The following is a 21131-nucleotide window of genomic DNA, read 5'->3' on the forward strand; positions in this document are numbered from 1 at the left end:
CTACACCTCTGTCTGAATATAGCAGTAGTGTTGTGCGGTTGGCGCAGGGGATATCGTTTTGGGTTAGCATGAAGGAGATCGATGGTTCCATTGTCAGTCGAGACTTATTTGGTTTTATTTTCTGAAGCTGCTGCGTGGTACGGTATCTGGCGTCTTAATCATCTACAAAACATTTACAGTTACATACTACGACACAGAAATGTTTTCAGTGCTCATCTCTTAAAGAAACCATTTGCACGTAGTATATGCGAATTGTTTCGCACCACTGCAAACTTATTTCTTGTGTAGCCCCCCCCCCCCCCATGGGCCATTGTTTAATACCAGCTATAATTGTTGCCACATTCAGTTTTATTACATTACGATCGGGTCTTAGGTCACCAGTGGGGCTAGCAACGTGCTTTGCAAACAATTTCGATGGGACCATTGGGGGAGGGTACACAGAAACCAAGCTTGGAATCTAGAAGATGCAGCGAAACAGTTCTCCTTTAAAAGCTGACCAGTGAAAACTACTGTAGTTCAGTTCCTTTGTTCTTAGTACTTAAATGCAAATGTTTTGTAGAAGACCCACTGTAATTGCTGTAAGGCGATTAAGATTCCAGATACTGTACCTCGCAGACTACTTTTAACAAATAGAAACAAGTAAGCCTCGACATCCTGCATGCTAACTCAAAACACTATCAAACGCACCAACTGCTCAGCATTGTTTTTCTGCTGATACAGGCACTTACTGTACATGTGATTACAGTGTTGCCAGATTGCCAGTCTTCAACGTCCATTTAACGCGTTTAATATGTGAAGGATGGAAGTCTGTGACAAACATTTTTGTATTGCGAGTATGTGAGGAATCGCGCTGCGAAGTCCGAGTGCGCCAGTTTTTATTCACCCTCTATATACAGGACGATTCTTATTAAAGTTAAAAAAAAAAACCGAAGCGACGTAGAAGACACTGAGACAAGCAATTAAATGTAAGAGAAAAGTCAGGAAATACCTCAAAAACGGGTGGAAAATGTTGAACATATGACGGCATCAGATGATGTACGTAATTCTAGATCGGCGTTAGTCGTTACAAGTCGGCGGATTTCGGGCCGCGAGTGTTTCATCGAGCTGCCAGCAACAGTAGTGCTTGAGTATGAAGTAGCTTCAACAAAGTGATTGTAGGTAGTAAATACCAAGGTCCGTAAAAAAAAATAAGGTTGAGCAGTAAGCGTTCTGTCCTGCCATGGGCTGAGGCTGTGTCGTCACAAAGGAACCGCCGCTACCTCTGGAACAGCGCTAAAAAGATGCAGCCCGCGCATTTAAGCGATCTATTTGTGAAATGTTTCAGTTTTTACAGAAATAGTAAAAGGTAAATTGTTATTCTGCTATTTCTAGAAAGTTACTGCTATATTCTGTAACTTGTCCAGCTTTTAAACAGACACTGCTGAGTGCTGACTTTAGTAAAATCAAGCGTCTATAGATCAAACTATACAAAAATAAGTGCGAAGTACAGTCTGTTTTCCAGTTCTCTACGAAGTAAACGTTCGAAATAAGCATTCGATTTTCTAACTTTGGCTCTGGGGAAAGTGTTAACTTGTAGACAAGCTCTATGTAACGCTCATTTATATTCTGTTTACATCATGTCTACAAAAACACTGTCATTTTTACTCAAGAAATTATGCAATTGCCTTATTTGTAGGAAGCATTTGAATTACCTACCTGAACTGCCACAAACACACATACACACACACACACACACACACACACACACACACACACACATTCTTAATTTTCTCACACCTCAAACCTTTGGCTTATATTTTTATCAAGGTGGATGTATAATGTTTGCCCTAGTTGTTAAAATTCACTTATATACAAGGACATTGAATCAAAAAAAGTGCTGCAAAATACGATTTACAGGAAATAGTGGTAAATTAACTTACCGAGTCCGCCGTTCAGCAAAGTTGGTATGTAGTGTGGGAAACAATAAGTCAATCCTTGACACTGTCAGTGTAGAGTTTTGCTAGTTGTGAAACAAACACAGTCAGAGGACCTTCACTTCTATCACTAAGTTTATGTATTATTTAACTTTCACAAATATTGTTTATTTACATTCTAAAGCGATGACAAGTACCACTTCCTTGCTTTCCGTTGCTGAGCGGCAACTGCTTTCTTCGACTTGTCCTTTGCAGACAGCCAACGCAGTCAGATAAATGTTCTCGTCCTAGCGTAAATCTTAATGATTTCTGGGTGAATAGTGGGGAATCGCTCTGTAAGTATAGCGCACAGGTGGCTCTGGCTCTGAGCACTATGGGACTTAACATCTGTAGTCATCAGTCCCCTAGAACTTAGAACTACTTAAACCTAAGGACATCACACACATCCATGCCCGAGGCAGGATTCGAACCTGCGACCGTAGTAGTCGTGCAGTTCCGTAGCGCACAGGTTCTTGATGACACCAGTTTCCCTGGACAAACTGTCGTGTCCATGGATCTGGGCAAAAATTAATCCAAATTTGTTAATTGTTTCGAGCCACGTTTCTAAAGGCACAAGCAAACCCCCACGAGAAACCATGCCCAGCCATCCTCTCAATGTCTCCTCAGGCAGTGTCAGTAACTCTCCAGTGGGTGTGGCCAGTGATCTGTCATACTGTCTGCATCGATAAGCTACATATCCAGCAAGATATTTAAATCCTTCAGTGCTACAATCAGAAGCCAGTGACATTGGAGGCACATCGGATTCTCCTACTACAAAATCTAAATCTTCTATCTCCTTCAACCATTGCCAACGCCTCAGACATATCAGGCAGGATATTGCCAAAAACAGTTGCAGTTACGAATTTTCTTTCTTCATCTGGCTCAACAGACGATGCATTTGAAAGTGCTCCCAACAACAGTCTTATCTGGCTCTTTACCTCGACTGGCGATGGATGATCATAAGAACGTCCAAGGCCTCTTAAAAGAGAAAAAAAGTTCTCCAAGCAGTCTTGATTTAATCTTTCTGTAAGAATATATTCAATATTATAAACAGCTAAGTCACTGAACAGACCCAAAAGTGACCGAACAGTTTTCAAAAATCCTTTCTGGAAGGGTAGGAGATGCTTTGAGTTGCCAACACGCATCTTCTCACAACACTTAGAAAATTTACGTAGGCACTGTTCTTGGGCTTGAAAATTGACACCAAATCCACAGGCTAGTGATTTATTACTTTCTTTTGTTCTTGAATTAAGTACATCGAAAGTCTCATCCACCATCTGTATGAAATCACTGGCGTGTCCTTCTTCAGGCATCAAATATCGAATCGCCTGTGCAGTTGTATTTGATAGCAGCTGAGGTGCTGAGCGTACTCGCTGTCGCTCTCTGCCCTTCACTGTAATGTGTTGCTGAGATAACTTAGGACATATTTTCATCTCGCCTCTGTCCAAAACTAACAGTTTCTCGAACACAGTTTTTGTCACAGCCTTGTTTTCCAACATTATTCCTTGATCCAGCAAGTGGTTCCCTAAGAGTTTGAGCAAATGGGGAACGTCAGCAAACACACACACACGTCTCAGAGAATCACACGGGTGAGGAAAACAAGTATTTTCATAAGTAATGCCAAGCTCCTTCCAGATAGAAATATTCTTTGCACCCATGTCTGCTACTGCAGCCACAACATTGTAGTAAATGCTGGCCAGGGTAACAATTACTTCGTCCAAGAGTGCTGCTGTCATCTGAACGTCAAAATTGAAATACATAGGCTGCTTCCACGTTGCAAACAAGCCTCGGACCATGACAACAAGGACATTTCTGTGAGGTCCAAGAATCCTGTCATCTTGCTGATCGTTTGGTTTGTGGGATTAAAGGGACCAGACTGCTACGGTCATCGGTCCCCTTGCTGATCGTAACAAATTCTACTGTCAATGTTCATTTCATCAAATGACAAAACGCAAATACGTTCCCTGTCAGTCAGTGTTGCAGCCTGCATTTTCATCATCACTAAAACATCCTTCAAAATTACTGGTTGGCAACTGAAACTGCGATTAATCCAAGAACGCTAGGTTGACATTGCAGATAGAGGATATCCGAGTTTTTCTCTGAGGAAATTGTAACTCTTCTGCGAAAGAGCACGTAAAGTAATAGACTTACGAATGTCCTCTTTGCCCCATCGAACCCGTTTTGAACCATGCAACAAACTTCTAATTTGATTGGGTGAAAATATTTTGCCCAGTATTCGATTAGTTTCACGAGACACAAGTTCCTTTTTATTTAATTCTTCTTCGTGTAGACGTCGTTTCATTGAGGACAGCTGACCTCTAAGATCTTTATTACGTGCTCGCAATTTCATGCACATGTTCCTTAGATGAGCATTTCTCCTCTGTAGTGACGCTACAGAATTCTGTAAAGTGACTTTATGTGGATCACTATAAAGAACTTCATCTGTAAATGTATACTTGTCAACATTCCTCTTCAGTGGTGAGAGATTCTTTAAAGTCTCTAGGCTTCATCTACGATTTTCACGTTTGTTAAAACGTTCTTTCCTTTCTTGTATTGCAATCGGTGTGTTATCACTGGCGCTACTACCACAAGGCAAATTGCAAGACGGATACGCATCACTCTTAAGGATTAGTTTCCGCGGTAAATTTAACAATTCTGAACGTAAGTCCCGGATATAATCCTTTTCCTTGAAATGACGAGAGCATACTCTAGCGTTCCCTACGTTCACAGGGTCTTTCCTAAAGCATTTTGAAAGCCAAACCTTTTGCAGACTTTCATCACGTGGGAAACAATGCAACACTATTTAAGTCCCTTTTGTATTGCGATTGCGAGAGTTAAAGCCAACAACAGCACAACCTGGCATTGCTTCCACACACTCAAATACTTCGGACAAACACTCACTGCACAAAGATAACCAAGCGGAAACGACAACACGCACGAAACACAACACGGACGAACCACGACAACACAAAGCTCAGACGTACACTCCGCGCGCCAAGAGCTGTTCCTCAGTGACGTCATGCGCAGAACGTCAGAAATGGGTTTGCTTCTGCGCAGCAGTTACTGCTCCATCGTGGTAAATACTACCCAGATTTTTTCTTGGGTATTCTCCCAAAACTGTCTTTTACGAAACCAAGTCAATAAATAAAGGTAATTTTATCTGCCTTGTATGTTGACAGGAGATGACAGAACTGATACAACAATGACAACACGTAACCTCACTGTTGTTTTTGCGCGTTGACTCTTATTCAGAGAATGGCTATGTTCATATAGTCCGATTAGCATGTGACGCCAAAATGCTCGAAGCTGCGATGTTGTAGCGACAAATGCTGTCTGCAGGCAGTTTGCACGGTACTCCGCATTCTGTGGAGTAGCTTTATAAGTCTGTGGCTCCTAGATAAATCCAATCAAAACAAGCTAAAAATACGATCAGTGCTTTAATTGGGATAGTCCTAAATAAAACACTAAATGGTTAATAAATGACAAAGCCGGCCGAAGTGGCCGTGCGGTTAAAGGCGCTGCAGTCTGGAACCGCAAGACCGCTACAGTCGCAGGTTCGAATCCTGCCTCGGGCATGGATGTTTGTGATGTCCTTAGGTTAGTTAGGTTTAACTAGTTCTAAGTTCTAGGGGGCTAATGACCTCAGCAGTTGAGTCCCATACTGCTCAGAGCCATTTGAACCCAATAAATGACAAACACTAAGCAATTATTGTGTGAGAAAAGACTTAGTCATCTGATGACTCATTTCCTTTCTCTCAGAGTCAATACACAAGGTCTGTTTAGTGCTGTGATTTAACCCATTCTGACTTGCGTGAAATACGACAGTCATAGTAACTGCAGTAGGCTACAAATAAAGGACACCAAAACTTGAAGGTCCAATGAATAAGAAGCATTGCGTGGTATAGTGATAGCTAATTTTTAATACAGCATACAGATTAACTGTCGATGATTTGCTTTGCTAGTATATACATGGACTCTTTCAGCATGGTGACCGAATAAATTTGTATTGAATGTGAAAATACTAAATTATTTATGGACGATCGTAGTAAATCAATTTTTTTTTATTTGTCAACAGGCACGGAGCGATTCGCTTGCAAGTGTGTATTCTGGTGCTGGAGAGGGTCGATACGGAACTGTGGCAGTGCGAGGTGAAGTGGAGTTTGGCCTGCAGTATAATTATAAAGCTGGAGCACTTGAAATACTTGTAAAGCAGTGCCGTGATTTAGCACCTGTTGACACCAAAAGGAACCGTTCCGATCCGTAAGTCCATCTTTGTGAAGTTTCATTCCATCCATGATGTTTGTAACTGTAGCATAACATTCATATGCAAGAAATATTCATGCACAGTAGACATACAAAGATGCCATCTGCCGTAGAATAAAACAGCATCTTGCATATATTCAGGATGATTTTATCATTATGCTCTATGATAGGCTACATCTATTCATCAAGGTGCAATGCTTTTGCAAGATAATACATGTTATAAATTGAAAAATGAAAAACAAGAAACTCAGTTGATTTCTTCATATTAATGTTTTTCTTGTGAAATGATATTCTACTCATTACTAAAGTTGTTGAATGTGTGATGAACTATATCCTCAAAAGGTGAACTCCACAAAATGATTTAAAATGGTGGAAATAGGAGTCAATAATTTAGTGTAGAATGTTAATATTTAAACATCACCTTTTGTTGAATGGATAGTAGCCTATTGTCTTTCTCATAGAATTTCCTAAAGCAGATTATATTTAATTACGTGCTCACTGTGTCAAATAGTGCGAGAATGTTCCATTTTCTTAAGTACAGTACCATAGTTGCAAGACTAAATTCAAGAATGCTAAATAGCAAATTTCAAGGAATTATAGGCTTCCACGGCTGTAAAGCAACCTTTGTCGAACCTTTCAGTACATCTGTTACAGAGGGATTGTAGTGAATTGTCATGTATTGTGATGGAATTAATGAAGTTCATATGGGGAAGGGGAAAGGAGGTTATAGAACAATGTATAAAAAATAGTGAATGAATATAAAGAGTTAGAAAGTGCTGAAGATCAAGAGATTGATCAAGAGATTTCTCAAAGATAGGGTTTGGTTGAGATTTCAGGCAGTGTAATGATTTGAAATCCAAATAATCAGGGGGATGAACGTATGTGACCCCAGATCTGAAGAGTGCATTTTTGTATGATAACTGTATATTCTAATGGAACTTTGGCAGTGAGCAGGCCAATGACAAATGTGAAACAATAATCACAAAATAATTTTTTATGTACCGCAAATCTGTTTTATACACACATCAAAAAACGTTTATCATCAACCCGGTTCCCAGAACTCCTGAAGATAAGACGTTGACTGTGGATGTTGTATCACAGACACAGACACACTCCCTGTGACTGTTCAGAGATGTCACTAAACCCACCCAAAGATGTAAACAACCATGCATGAGTAGCGCCTATCAGACAGAGGGGGTCTGACAGCTGATCAGTTCCAGTCATTCCACTAGGAAGGAGGTACACGGCTCATATTCTCTGTAGTTCAGCTATACCTAGACGGTCAGTACCGTGGTTTGATCACGTCCACATTGTTACTTTGTGCCAAGAAGGGCTCTCAACAAGGGAAGTGTCCAGGCGTCACGAAGTGAACCAAAGCGATGATGTTCGGACATGGAGGAGATACAGGGAGACAGGAACTGTCTGTGACATGCCCCACTCAGGCTGCCCAAGGGCTACTACTGCAGTGGATGACCGCTACCTACGGATTATGGCTCAGAGCAATCTAGACAGCAACGCCACCATGTTGAATAATGCTTTTCATGCAGCCACAGGACTTCGTGTTACGACTCAAACTGTGCGCAATAGGCTGCATGGTGGTGTGCAACTTCACTCCCGACGTCCGTGGTGAGGTCCATCTTTGCAATCATGACAACATACTTGCCTGTTAATGTACAGATGGGTCCAACAACATGCGGAATGGACCGCTCAGGATTGGCGTCACGTTCTCTTCACTGATGAGTGTCGTAGCAGACAATCATTGGAGATGTGTTTGGAGGCACTCTGGTCAGGCTGAACTCCTTAGACGCACTGTCCAGCGAGTGCAGCAAGATGGAGGTTCCCTGCTGTTTTGGGGTGGCATTATGTTGTGCCGACGTATGCCGCTGGTGGTCATGGGAGGCGCCCTAACAGCTGTACGATATGTGAATGTCATCCTCTTACAGAGCAACTATATCAGCAGCATACTGGCTAGGCATTCGTCTTCATGGATGGCAATTCATGCCCCCATTGTGCACATCTTGTGAATGACTTCCTTCAGGATAATGACATTGCTCGACTAGAGTGGCCAGCATGTTCTCCAGACATGAACCCTATCGAGCATGTCTGGTATAAATTTTAAGGGCTGTTTATGGACCCACCAACCACTCTGAGGGATCTGTGCCAAATTGCCATTGAGGAGTGCGACAATCTGGACCAACAGTGCCTTGATGAACTTACGGATAGTATGCCACAACGAATACATGCATGCATCAATGCAAGAGGACATGCTACTGGGTCTTAGAGGTACCAGTGTTTACATCAGTCTGGACCACCATCTCTGAAGGTCTCACTGTATGGTGGTACAACATGCAATGTGTGGTTTTCATGAGCAATAAAAAGGGTGGAAATGATGTTTATGTTGATCTCTATTCCAATTTTCTGTACAGATTCCGGAACTCTCGGTGATGCAAAACTTTTTTTGATGTGTAATTTGGTGCATGTATGACAGGGATATGAGGGAGCATGGGGGGGGGGGGCCATAGTATTGTCTTTCCAGACGGGAACTGAGTCAATAAGTGTTTCAATTTTGCTTTTGCAGATTACTAAAGATGTGCTCCAAAGGGGCATTTTCAGTGATTAATGGCAGAAAAGTAATTTACGTTACAGAGCAGAATGATATTTCTAATGAGCTTGGTTGTGGAATTTCAGGCTGAAGAGCTAAATGATACAGTATGTTTTGTGGACCATGAATGGCACAGAAGTATTGGCTATTTATTTAGAGGAGAGAGAGATACAATTGATAAATGTGAGATACCATTAATGTTTTTTAGAGTGGAAGATACATCATAAATATGATGTTTCTGAATCCCAGATACATAAAGAGGAAAGTAAGAACTGTTCTATGTGGCCCATAAAAATAGTATTATATGTCTGCAGTATTGCTGCCCACAGTTTTGAGTGCGGTCATGCCTTTCTGGAAAGTGCTATTGTTGATGATTTAGATGATAGAATACTGAATTTGGATTTGAAGTTGTGAAATGGGTACTAAAACATTATAGCCACCTATGATCATGGGGGAAAGTTGAGATAAATTGTTATTAATAGATGCAAAGGAGGTAGAAATCATGCAGAGATAAATCAAATGATTAATAAGTCTCATATAAAAGGGCAGTGGCTGGAGGATTTGGTGTTAAAAGAATACTTGAATTTGAGCTATTGTATTTTTTATGTGTGATCACTTGTGTTCCATTACATCAACACTATTATACATTACAGCCAACTACAGTGCTATAGAACTTGCCTGTTAATGGGAAGATTATTGCATTAACTGAAGCCTGCTCTTCTCTTTTCCTCCATTCCATACATATCCTACTATTTTCTGTTTCTGGTGATGGCCGTATGTCTCATTAAATGGTGAAATACGTGACGTAAACCCCTCTCTTCTTCCACAATTCCCAAGTGAATCTTTCTCTGTGTTCTCCTGAGGAGGCACAGAATCTTTATTGCTCACATTTTGTGATGTTTAAGAAGTTTTCTGATTTCTTGTGAACTGTCTCACTACTAAGAAAACTTCCAATGAGATCTTTACAGCAGTGAAGTGCAAGTCATCTGGCATAACATTGGTACTACCAACAGTTTGTGGATGGTATTAATGAGTATTATTTTTAACAGCATAATGATTACTATAAAATTCCTTGGGTCACTCAGACTGGGTAGCTTCTATAAGCTACTGCTCAGGATGTATCCAAAATCTCAGAATCTTTGATAATTTTTTTCGCAAGAGAATGAATTATAATGCATCACTCATTAAAAGATGTTCACCTTACTTTGTCATTGTTTCAGCTAACTATGGAACAACCATTGTAGGTTTATGCAAGTATTTAGCTGTATCATATGCCCCTGCCACCTTGCCTCTAGCATCCCACACCTCTACTTTCTCTTTCCATGTACACAACTGATAGCTGGATCTAAATTTGTATGACCCTTCTATCTGACATAATTTACTGGAATTTATTTTCTTTGATTTAATGAGCCCAGACGTATTTTAATCCAGAGAAAGTGACTGCTATAGAAGGCAAACATTTGCATATGTAACTTCTTATTACATATTTTAAAAAATTAAATACTTTGATCTTTTTGCTACTTATGTAAGTTTTATGGAAGTAAGTCCGGTTGATCCGTGGGTGTCCTACAGGTACTTTTACTTTCCTCTTTATATAACTCCTTCATGAGCTTGTCATGTTTCTAATCTACAATTCATATAAAAATACTAGCTGCATTCTACAATTACCTGAGCACTGTGACTCATGTCTTGCTCTGCTGCATTCACTTTGACCTTGTATTCTGGGTGACATTTCTATTTAGCTTCATTCTACAATTACCTCAGCACTGTGACTGATGTCTTGCTCTGCTTGTGTTCACTTTGACCTGGTATTATGGGTAACGTTCCTATTTAATCCTTAAACAGTCGCTATTTCTCAAGCCACCTAACCAGGTAGCTGAGCATATTAACACACACCTTTTGGGATTTGGAGGCAGCGAGCTTGGCCCAGATCAACTCTGCCTCAGATGGTGAGACAGCCAATGTGGATGTGTTTTATAGGCTTTTCCCACACCTAATTATGTAAATACTTGGCTGGTACACGTGTCCCAAATCAGATACATAACATGCAGAAATTTAGAAAATATTATCACGTCTGAACATGAGATTTATGTTAGTCGCAGACTAATGAGATACATAGATTTCTTCCTGGGGAGTGGGCGGGGGAGGGGTTGTCATGAAGGGCATATGCCCACCTATTGTCACTAACAATGCCATAACCCATATAACTATGCTGACCACTTACAGAGAAGAGAAAAGGTATGGTAGGAAAAACACTATTTCCTAAATCGGTCTTCTGTCTTTGTGGATGAAGGAATATGTGGTTCCAAAATTTGCTTATGCAATTTTGATTTGCACCATTGTCTGTTACTTTGTAGAATTTATAATTCTGTTCTCTTGGAAGGCCTTCACTGATTTTATAAGTTTAAAATGAAATGTCCTTTAGTTTTCTGATAAATACAGTAAGGAACTTGATGAGGAATTTGACATTCTACCTCTGAGTAAAATGATTTTTTGTTTTGGCTCTAGGTAAGAGCCGGTGTTGCTCCTGTCAATAAGAGCAAAGATCTAACAGTGCTAACATTATTTACATATGGAAACTGTTTTTCATTTTCAGATATGTTAAGGTGTATTTGCTGCCAGACAAATCTAAGAGCGGAAAACGAAAGACGAAAGTAAAGAAACATACTCTTAATCCTGTATTTGATGAAACCCTAAAAGTAAGTTATGTTTTTTTCACACTATTAATTTAAATAGTTGTATGCAGTTCCTATCATGTCAATCAACTAAATCATTAACTGACATGGTGACATATTTGTAGAAAGCAATTTTGGGTATAGATTCAAACTCTAGACTAGCCTGCTGTTCCATAAAAGTACAAATAATTCCAACCAGATTAATTTATCTTTGTTAAAACCAATGCATCCATCATTGTGAATCCATCCAGTTTAGACAAAAGTGAAATGAAACAAAATCATCTGACATAGAGTTAATGAGTAGATATAGCTGTAACATCAACTATTGCAAAACCGTTACTAGAATTAAGAAAAGTACCAAGTTTTTAGCCACAGAAACAGCAGTAAATGGTAAAAGGCTTTCTATCGATCTGAATGTAGCTTTCATTTTTTTATCCTGGCTCAGGAAATAATCATAACCTGTTACTTGTAAAATGATGGACTGAAAGGATTTTGGAACTTTGACTAATACAGTTCATTGGGAGAGGGAGACAAGACTATGAATTACAGCTACTTGTAATATGTCAAAATGGCAAGTACCAGAAAACAATATGTCAGTTTAAGATTTCTTGTCTTAATGCACACATTATTTTCAGTTCCACATAACCTTGCATGGTCTGGAAACAAGAACCCTGTGGCTCACTGTGTGGCATTCAGACATGTTCGGGAGAAATGACTTCCTTGGAGAAGTTATGATGTCTTTGGAGAATAAGGTGTTTGATGATCCTACTCCACAGTGGTATCCATTGCAAGAAAGGGTGAGTGACAATTAACATTTTAAATTTATGTAGTATGTTCATTATGTTAAAATCATTTTCTGCAGGACAGTCTGCAGGTAACATTTGTACAGCAGGATAATACAGTACTCTTTTCAACTGAACACTGTTTGTAAACAATCGGCTAACAGAATTTGTGATGTGGCACGATTTTCAACATTTTTGAATCAAACTAAGTGTAGCTGTTTTTGTGGTTGTGTGTCTCAGTTGCAAAATTTCAGAGCACAAAAAGTCACTTATTCCTTCTTTCACGTCTGGTAATGATTTGTTAATTTCAAAAAAAGTCTTACCATAATTTTTCATTAAACATAACTAAATTATACACTACAGAGCAATAGTTTTTTGGGTGTCCACTAGAAATTTTCTGAAATGAAACCATAAGAAGATAGTTTTATTTTTTTTCTTTATCTTTCCTCTCACATCCGTATTCACCTTTTGTTAAGGTCATGTAAACTTATTTACCCACTGGTATTTGAGACTGAGCTTGCATTAACTTCTAGCATTATTTACAGTGGGTGATCAACTGAACATTGTATGAATACTTCCCATTACTATGATGCACATTATCTCCCTGAATTTGTATTAGCCAAATTCTCAAAGGATGGTTGACTGTTCCTATTTCTGTCAGTAAACAGCTACTGGCATATGGCAATGGTTCTGCTGGAAACCAGCTTCACTCTGATGCCGTGGTGCAGTTGATGTGGAGGATGTTGATCTGTTGCTACATCATGCAGACAAAACATTTCTGGTAGCCCTTGACATGGAAATAGATGATATAGTTACACAATATTAATTTAATTATTGTAATTCAAGTAGTGCAGACATCACACTGGAGATCTATTTTATTTTTTTGCATTTAAAATGCAAATGTTCTAATGCACGCTCGCTCACTGAGTGATAACAGAAGTGCATTTATTTAAGGTTTTATTATTGCTGTGAATCAGCTTTAAAGCTTTTCAGAAAGCAGAAACCACACAAAAAACTCTGCAGTGTCTCTGTACTGTTTCTGTCTTCCAAATCCCTTCTACTTTTTATGAGGGTCATTCAATAAATAATGAAACACATTTTTTCTTGGTCAATTTCAGTTGAAAAAATGGGGAATTTGTTTGGAAAATTGTGGAATATTCCTGCTTTGGCCCTTATAGATTCATGAAGTTCTCATGGGTGGCAGCACTATATGTAGCCTTCAAAATAGTCAGAGTGAAGTTGGATTCCAGCAGAACCATTGCCTATACATCAAAAGATGTTTACTGGTGAAAACAGGAACAATCCATAAATGTGTAAGAATTTGGCTAATGCGGAGATGCATTCCAAGCAGAGTGCTGTCACTAAGTTCTTTTGGCACAGATATTTATAGACACATGCAGAATGTCTGCAGAGACCTGGCAGTGAACAAAAACATGGTGAGTCATTGGGCAAGGCATTTGCCATCATCACAACAAGGTCGCACAAACCTGTCTGATCTACAGCTTCCCGGCCAGCCACACACAGCGTGTGGTTCGTTTCATTTGAGGCGATCAACGGTTCACAATCCAACACTTCAATGCTTAACTGGGCATATTTGTTGGTAGAGCTGACATACTCGTCCACCAGTTGGGGTATCAAAGGCGTGTGCCCACTAGGTTGCTCGCTATCTTAACAGAAAACCATTACTGTTAAAGAGCAACAAAAGACCATCAGTGCAGAACTGCTTGTGCTTTACGAGGCTGATCATGACAATTTTCACTTCAAACTGGAAACAAAACGGCAATCCATGGAGTGGCCACACCACCTCTCATCCGAAGAAAAAGTTCAAAGCTCCACCCTGAGCTGGTAAAGTCATGGTGACATTCTGTTTGATATCCTTTCTCACAGTGCAACAGTCAACTCTGAAGGGTATTGTGCTACCCTCAGGAAATTTAAGAAATGACTTAAGTGTGTCACCAAAATGCAAACAAACTTCTCCACCTCCATGACAGTGCAAGGCCTCACACAAATCAGCGCAGCGGAGAGGAGCTCACAAAACTTTATTGGACTGTTCTTCCTCATCCATTGTACAGCCCAGATGTTGCACTTTCCGACTTTCATCTATTGGGCCCAATGAAGGATGCACCCTGTGGGAAGCAGTCTGTGGATGATGGGGAGGTTATGCAGATGACACGGTTGTCTACAAGAAAGTAGCAACATCAGAAGACTCGTACGTACTCCAGGAAGACCTGCAGAGGATTAATGAATGGTGCGACAGCTGGCAGCTTTCCCTAAACGTAGATAAATGTAATATAATGCGCATACATAGGGGCAGAAATCCATTCCAGTACGATTATGCCATAGGTGGTAAATCATTGGAAGTGGTAACGACCATAAAATACTTAGGAGTTACTATCCAGAGTGATCTGAAGTGGAATGATCACATAAAACAAATAGTGGGAAAAGCAGGCGCCAGGTTGAGATTCATAGGAAGAATTCTAAGAAAATGTGACTCATCGACGAAAGAAGTAGCTTACAAAACGCTTGTTCGTCCGATTCTTGAGTATTGCTCATCAGTCTGGGACCCTTACCAGGTTGGATTAATAGAAGAGATAGAAATGATCCAGCGAAAAGCAGCGCGATTCGTCATGGGGACATTTAGTCAGCGCGAGAGCGTTACGGAGATGCTGAACAAGCTCCAGTGGCGGACACTTCAAGAAAGGCGTTACGCAATACGGAGAGGTTTATTATCGAAATTACGAGAGAGCACATTCTGGGAAGAGATGGGCAACATATTACTACCGCCCACATATATCTCGCGTAATGATCACAACGAAAAGATCCGAGAAATTAGAGCAAATACGGAGACTTACAAGCAGTCGTTCTTCCCACGCACAGTTCGTGAATGGAACAGGGAAGGGGGGATCAGATAGTGGTACAATAAGTACCCTCCGCCACACACCGTAAGGTGGCTCGCGGAGTATAGATGTAGATGTAGATGTAGATATTGATGCAGCAAGATGACAAGCAGTGGAGTGCTACCGTGCTGGCGTAGAGATACGCCCAGTAAGGTGGCGTGAGGCTGTCACATTGAACGGAGATTATGTTGACAAACATGGTTTTGTAGCCAAAATAGTGGGGAATAATATGGTGTATTGGAATCCTGAATAAAACCAATCTGCTTTCAGAATAAAAACGTGTTGCTTTACTTATTGGACACCCCTCTTACTTTTTTAGGTATTATTTTCCTCTGATTCTTTAGTGTAGAGAAACACACAATATATTTTCAACGACTCAGTCTTTGCAAATTTGACTGAATATTTCTATAAGTACCATTACATCGATGATTAATGCAACTGGATCCAATAGTTATAGTTATGACTTATGCTCCACTGACATTGTCAACCCATCACTGATACACTAGCTCATATTAACCAATAGCGAGCCTTTCCGGTTGAATTATTGGTGACCCATATTCCCACTATGCACATTTTCAGCTCATTAGGCTTTGTGCTTCATTTTCTCAACCACTTCAGCCCAAAGTCAGTGCTGAGAAATATCTAAATTTATTTTCGTGTTCCCAATAATTAGGATACAAATAACTGAATTAATTGTGAGTGGAATTAAAGAAGAGAGATTAATTCTTGGGTGAAACATTTGTCATTAGAAAACATGCGCCATTGTAGTCAAAAGCATACATGTGTGAGCCCAGAAGGTGACTAGCTAGTAACATCTTTCAGTAGCCCATCAACCCACATGGTTTTGGTAGATTTTCAGCTGCTGGCATCTTGTCCTAAAATATCTGTCCATCCTTTCTTTGACTATGCCTTTGTAGTTTGCCACATATTTTACTAATTTCTCACCGTGCGCTCCCCCAGTCCCCTCCTTTCCTCACATTCCCCTCAATTTACACAATTGTTATATTGCTATGTCCTAAAGTTTTGTGTCATGTGTCCATTTGCTGTTTCTTTGTTTCTTCTGTCATGGATTCTTTTTTTTCTCTTCACTTTTTCGCATTGCGTTTTACATGAACTGCTTTACAGTAGTTGCACTAATGAGATATGCGGTCACCATAACAGCAGAATTTGAGGAAAAAAAATATAAAGATTATTTGCCATTATCAGAAATTCCACCATATTCTTCAAAATGTGACATGAAAAATGAGATTGTATACTCACCGTATATGATGAAAAGTGGTGAACCTTTGAGCATGATATTGAACTTCACAAAATTTACTTCTTCGTGGGAAGGAACTGTTATGTCAGAATAATGAGTTATCCATAATCATTTTTCCATATCTGAAAGTCAGCTCTCTGTTATTTCAGTAATTGAACTTATTCTTTTTAAATGAGTTATTCATTTTTAAATGATTCTATGGAGCTCATTTTGACGTTCATGGAATTGGGAGAGTTTATACCATATTACTAATAATTCATTTTGAAGGTAACCTGTACTTGATTTTTGTTTTTAATAACAAGATAAGATTTTTAATAGACCAAATGAATGAAATTTAAATTGTGATTAACTCTCGTTATCTTTCAGTGTTGTTTCACAGAGGAGGTCACTAGTTTATGTCTTTAGTCTACTTTGGACAAGCATACTTCACTTAAATTGTATGATTTATTTCAGTCTACTAGATATTAAGTTGATTTTCATATATATGTTGTGTATTTTAGGTACAGAATCAAGAAGGATAGTTATTTAACTTCTGCTCTGGCAGTTTTTTAATATTATTTTTCTTTTGTAAACAGACAGAACCATTTGATGACCTGCTCAGCTACAAGGGTGACATAATAATTGGTCTCAAGTTTGTCCCTCCCGATGTTACTGTGCAAAAGAAAGGCAAGAGATCACGAGGGTCTCTACAGGTGCTGGTAAAAGAAGCAAAGAATCTTACTGCTGTCAAAGCTAATGGAACATCTGATCCGTTCTGTAAAAGGTATGTTCATTTTGTTTAATTGAGTTTGAATCATTGAGAGCTACTCCATACACTATACTATGTGGTTAAAAGTCTGGGCACTCCAGTGGACATACTCTGTATGATGACTGGTGCTATTTCCAGGTATACGTAAGTGCAGGAATGCTTTGTTGATAACATAAGCATTTTTTTGACAGATTGAATTGATGGAAAGAATTGAGTTTGCTAGAATGGAACATTATTGTAGGGGACTGTCAATTCACTCATTCCAACACAAAGATTTCACTACATGTTGGTGCCATTATTCTGAGATGGAAATTCTAGGAAATTGAAGTACTAAAATATTGTGCTTTTTGGTGGCTCCATTGTTAAATTGCCTTGGTAATCAAGTGTTCTCAAATTTTTTGAGTATCAGCTTACAGTAGGAATTGAACAATTTACAACAGCTCAGTAAGCCTATCTAAAGGCCCCTCTACTGTGAAAGCAACATATGATCCAAGATTCTTTCTTTTGTGTGCCAGCCGGCCGAAGTGGCCGTGCGGTTCTGGGCACCGCAGTCTGGACCCGCGGGACCGCTACGGTCGCAGGTTCGAATCCTGCCTTGGGCATGGATGTGTGTGATGTCCTTAGGTTAGTTAGGTTTAACTAGTTCTAAGTTCTAGGGGACTAATGACCTCAGAAGTTGAGTCCCATAGTGCTCAGAGCCATTTGAACCAATTTTTTTTTTTTTTGTGTGTGCCTGTCAACAACTCAACACTTCAGCTTTTTGATGGGTGGTCCCAATTAACCATAAAGTATATACAGAAAAATTACTCAGTCAGAATCTTCTGTGATCTCACCATACCTTTGTGTAGATCATAAAATTCCATGAGGGAAATTGAAATCGTATGGCATTAAACACGTTATTCTTTCAGGGATGAAGCTATATTTTAACGATAGACAACAGAGGACCAGGTTAAAAAATTATACCACAGGTATATGTTATGTGGTTAATAACATGTTGAACTGTGCAACTGACAGCCATGTAGTCACTGTATAATAATGTATCAGAGTATTGGACCTCAGCAGTGTCAATTTTGCTGAACTGTAATATTATATTTAAACATATTGTGACTTTGAATAAAATTATTTTGGCTATGTAGCTGCCTCATTTTGAAATACTAAAACCAACTACAACACTACCATTTCAGCTCTCTTTGTAGCAGTCCTCTTAAGAGAAAATAAATAATTGAACCACCCTGTAGATGACCGCTGCAAAGACATGTGAAATATTGCTTTTATAGTTGTTTTTAATGTTTCCAAATTTAATGAACAAATCCCCAAAAAGATATTATTTAAAAATTGACTGTGGCTGTGGATCAGATGTTGACTTTGCCAGTGTATTGTAAAATGATTACAGTAGTGTACAAAAATATAAACATGCTAGGCAACAATACTCAGTGCCATAGGTTTTGGATTATACCTTCTCCGTATTGACATGATGATGCTGATCCTGTCCACAAAGCATGGGCGAAAAATTGTCTGGACAGACCTTTTCATATAATTTGTATGAACCTTATATATTTCTTGAATTAACCAGACCGGAGTGTGGGTCATGTGACCGAGGAACTCATCAAAAAACTTAACAGTGTATCTTTATTACAATCCATGAAAAATACAATCAAATTCCAACTTTAGTGTATCAGAACTTAGTGGAGAGCCTCCCCTGAAGACAGAGATCTGTGATAGTAACAAAAGAAGGTCATAGATGTGACTTTGTAGGCTTTCCTGGCGTAATAAGTCTCGAAAGTCTCTTCGGGTTTGCTGCCGGATCCTAAAATCAACTCGATTTGATATTTCGATGATCCAGCTGGTCGCCATTTTCAGGAGAAAGCTGCTTCTGCTGATGAGTCCCGCCGAGAATGGAGCATTTTCCTGAAGATGGCGACCAGTTTGATCACCAAAATATGAAATAGAGTTGGTTTTAGGATCCAGCAGCACACCCGAAGAGACTTTCAAGGTCATACATGTTACGTTACATGGATAGCATGTATAGATATCATAAAGCTTTCATTATATCATGTCTTTAACTGTTAACTACTAACCTAGTATTCCTATTACAACTATTACAAAGCTTTTCTTATCAATTTAATGTTCATTTCCTTTCTACCATTACTATTTGGTTTATGTGTAGTACGACGTCAGTATACATTTTCACAATTCTTACATTAACAGATACATATATCTTACATATGTATTTCTTACTATCCCTGTAACTTATTACTAAGTCTGTAACAATACTTATGATACAATAGAATCTACTGAGTTTCGTAACCACATCACTCTGCAGTATGCTCATATTTTTGGAAAGCACTCTCTCATCTTGTGGTGAGAGAATGTGTTTCTTACAATACCATTAACACCCCATACTGTAATAGCAGTTGGTGGTCTAAGATTTTGTTTCTTTGGAGTGACACACAATCCTTCAGTCATACAAACTTGTGAAGATGAACTTTGGGTATGGATGGGGAAATCTCATGCCAGATACTGTTTTTTCACATTTATCCATCAAGCTGTACTTTCCATGCCAGTTAAACTAATGTAAATAACTCTAACAAAACTGCTGTACTTTCTGAAGGCCTCTTTGTAAATGATGCCTCCTTAGTGTTTCTCCCTAGTGTGCCTGTTCATCTGTATCAATATAGCATTTTTCAAACACTATTAATTTTTTATGTTAATTTCTTTTATGATAATTATTTTCTGCTCTGTGGGGATGTAACAACTTCTTGAGCACACCTCTTCTACACAGTGGTACACACTTTTTGAAAGGATGCTTTATTGATTCCTTTTTTGTATTTAAATCTAATATTTCCTTTGACCTACTTGGTCGTTTATCATCATGTTGTTTGGTCAGTATAAATTTGAAAACTTAATAAGTCACGGAATAATGTAGATAGAGAGTTAAAAATTGACACACAAAAAACAAAGTCACAAAATGTCCGACAGATGGCACTGGACAGCAAAATGTCAGTGATTGCGCATGACAATCATGTATAAAAGGAGCTGTAATGAGAGAGAGAGAGAGTCAGATGCGCCAGCAGTCGCAGCATGTTGACATTACCTGAAAAGGCACTTTTAGTGAAGCTGTATTATCAGAATGGGGAATGTGATAGTTCAGCGTTACGATCCTATCACCATAGGAAGGGGATTCGAACGGGTACCCTCCGATGCTATCCGTACAAAATCCGCAGGCATCATGAACTGTTACCTGGCGATTTAGTGAAGCGGAAGATGATGATCGGTTGAGTAACGTGTTGTGGACCGACGAAGCTCATTTCACGCTCCGAGGATCTGTCAACGCCCACAACTGCAGAATTTGGGCTATCGAAAATCCTAAAACTGTCATGGAAACTCCATTGCACGAGAAAGTCACGGTATGAGTTGGATTTACCACATCTACCATTATCGGGCCTTTTTTCTTCGAGGAAATGCATGTTCTGGTTTTGTAACTGCTACCGTGATGGGTGAGAGGTACGCCAATATGTTACAGAATCGCATCATCCCCAGCCTGGCTGATAAACACCTGCTGGAATGTACGATGTTTATGCAGGATGGCGTTCCACCCCATATTGCTAGACATGTGGAACATCTCTTGCACGTGTCGTTTGGTGATGATCGTGTGCTCAGCCGCCACTTTCGTCATGCTTGGCCTCCCAGGTCCCCAGACCTCAGTCCATGCGATTATTGACTTTGGGGTTACCTGAAATCGCAAGTGTATCATGATCGATCGACATCTCTAGGGATAATGAAAGACAACATCCGACACCAATGCCTCACCATAACTCCGGATATGCTTTACAGTGCTGTTCACAACATTAGTCCTCGATTACAGCTATTGTTGAGGAATGATGGTGGACATATTGAGCATTTCCTGTAAAGTACATCATCTTTGCTTTGTCTTACTTTGTTATGCTAATTATT

The 21131-nt window shown here is 39.4% G+C and overlaps 1 protein-coding gene across 1 annotated transcript in view; it reads left to right on the forward strand.

Annotated features, from left to right (window-relative positions):
• LOC126194010 (uncharacterized) overlaps positions 1-21131 on the forward strand; it is a 595904-nt gene that overhangs the window by 560089 nt on the left and 14684 nt on the right. Inside the window, exons 6-9 of the mRNA XM_049932733.1 lie at positions 6028-6212; positions 11414-11516; positions 12128-12289; positions 17005-17192. Coding sequence (XP_049788690.1) covers positions 6028-6212; positions 11414-11516; positions 12128-12289; positions 17005-17192 — 638 coding nt within the window. The remainder of the gene's footprint in view (positions 1-6027; positions 6213-11413; positions 11517-12127; positions 12290-17004; positions 17193-21131) is intronic.

Source organism: Schistocerca nitens, chromosome 1 (genome assembly GCF_023898315.1).
Source record: "Schistocerca nitens isolate TAMUIC-IGC-003100 chromosome 1, iqSchNite1.1, whole genome shotgun sequence".
Lineage (NCBI taxonomy): Eukaryota > Metazoa > Arthropoda > Insecta > Orthoptera > Acrididae > Schistocerca > Schistocerca nitens.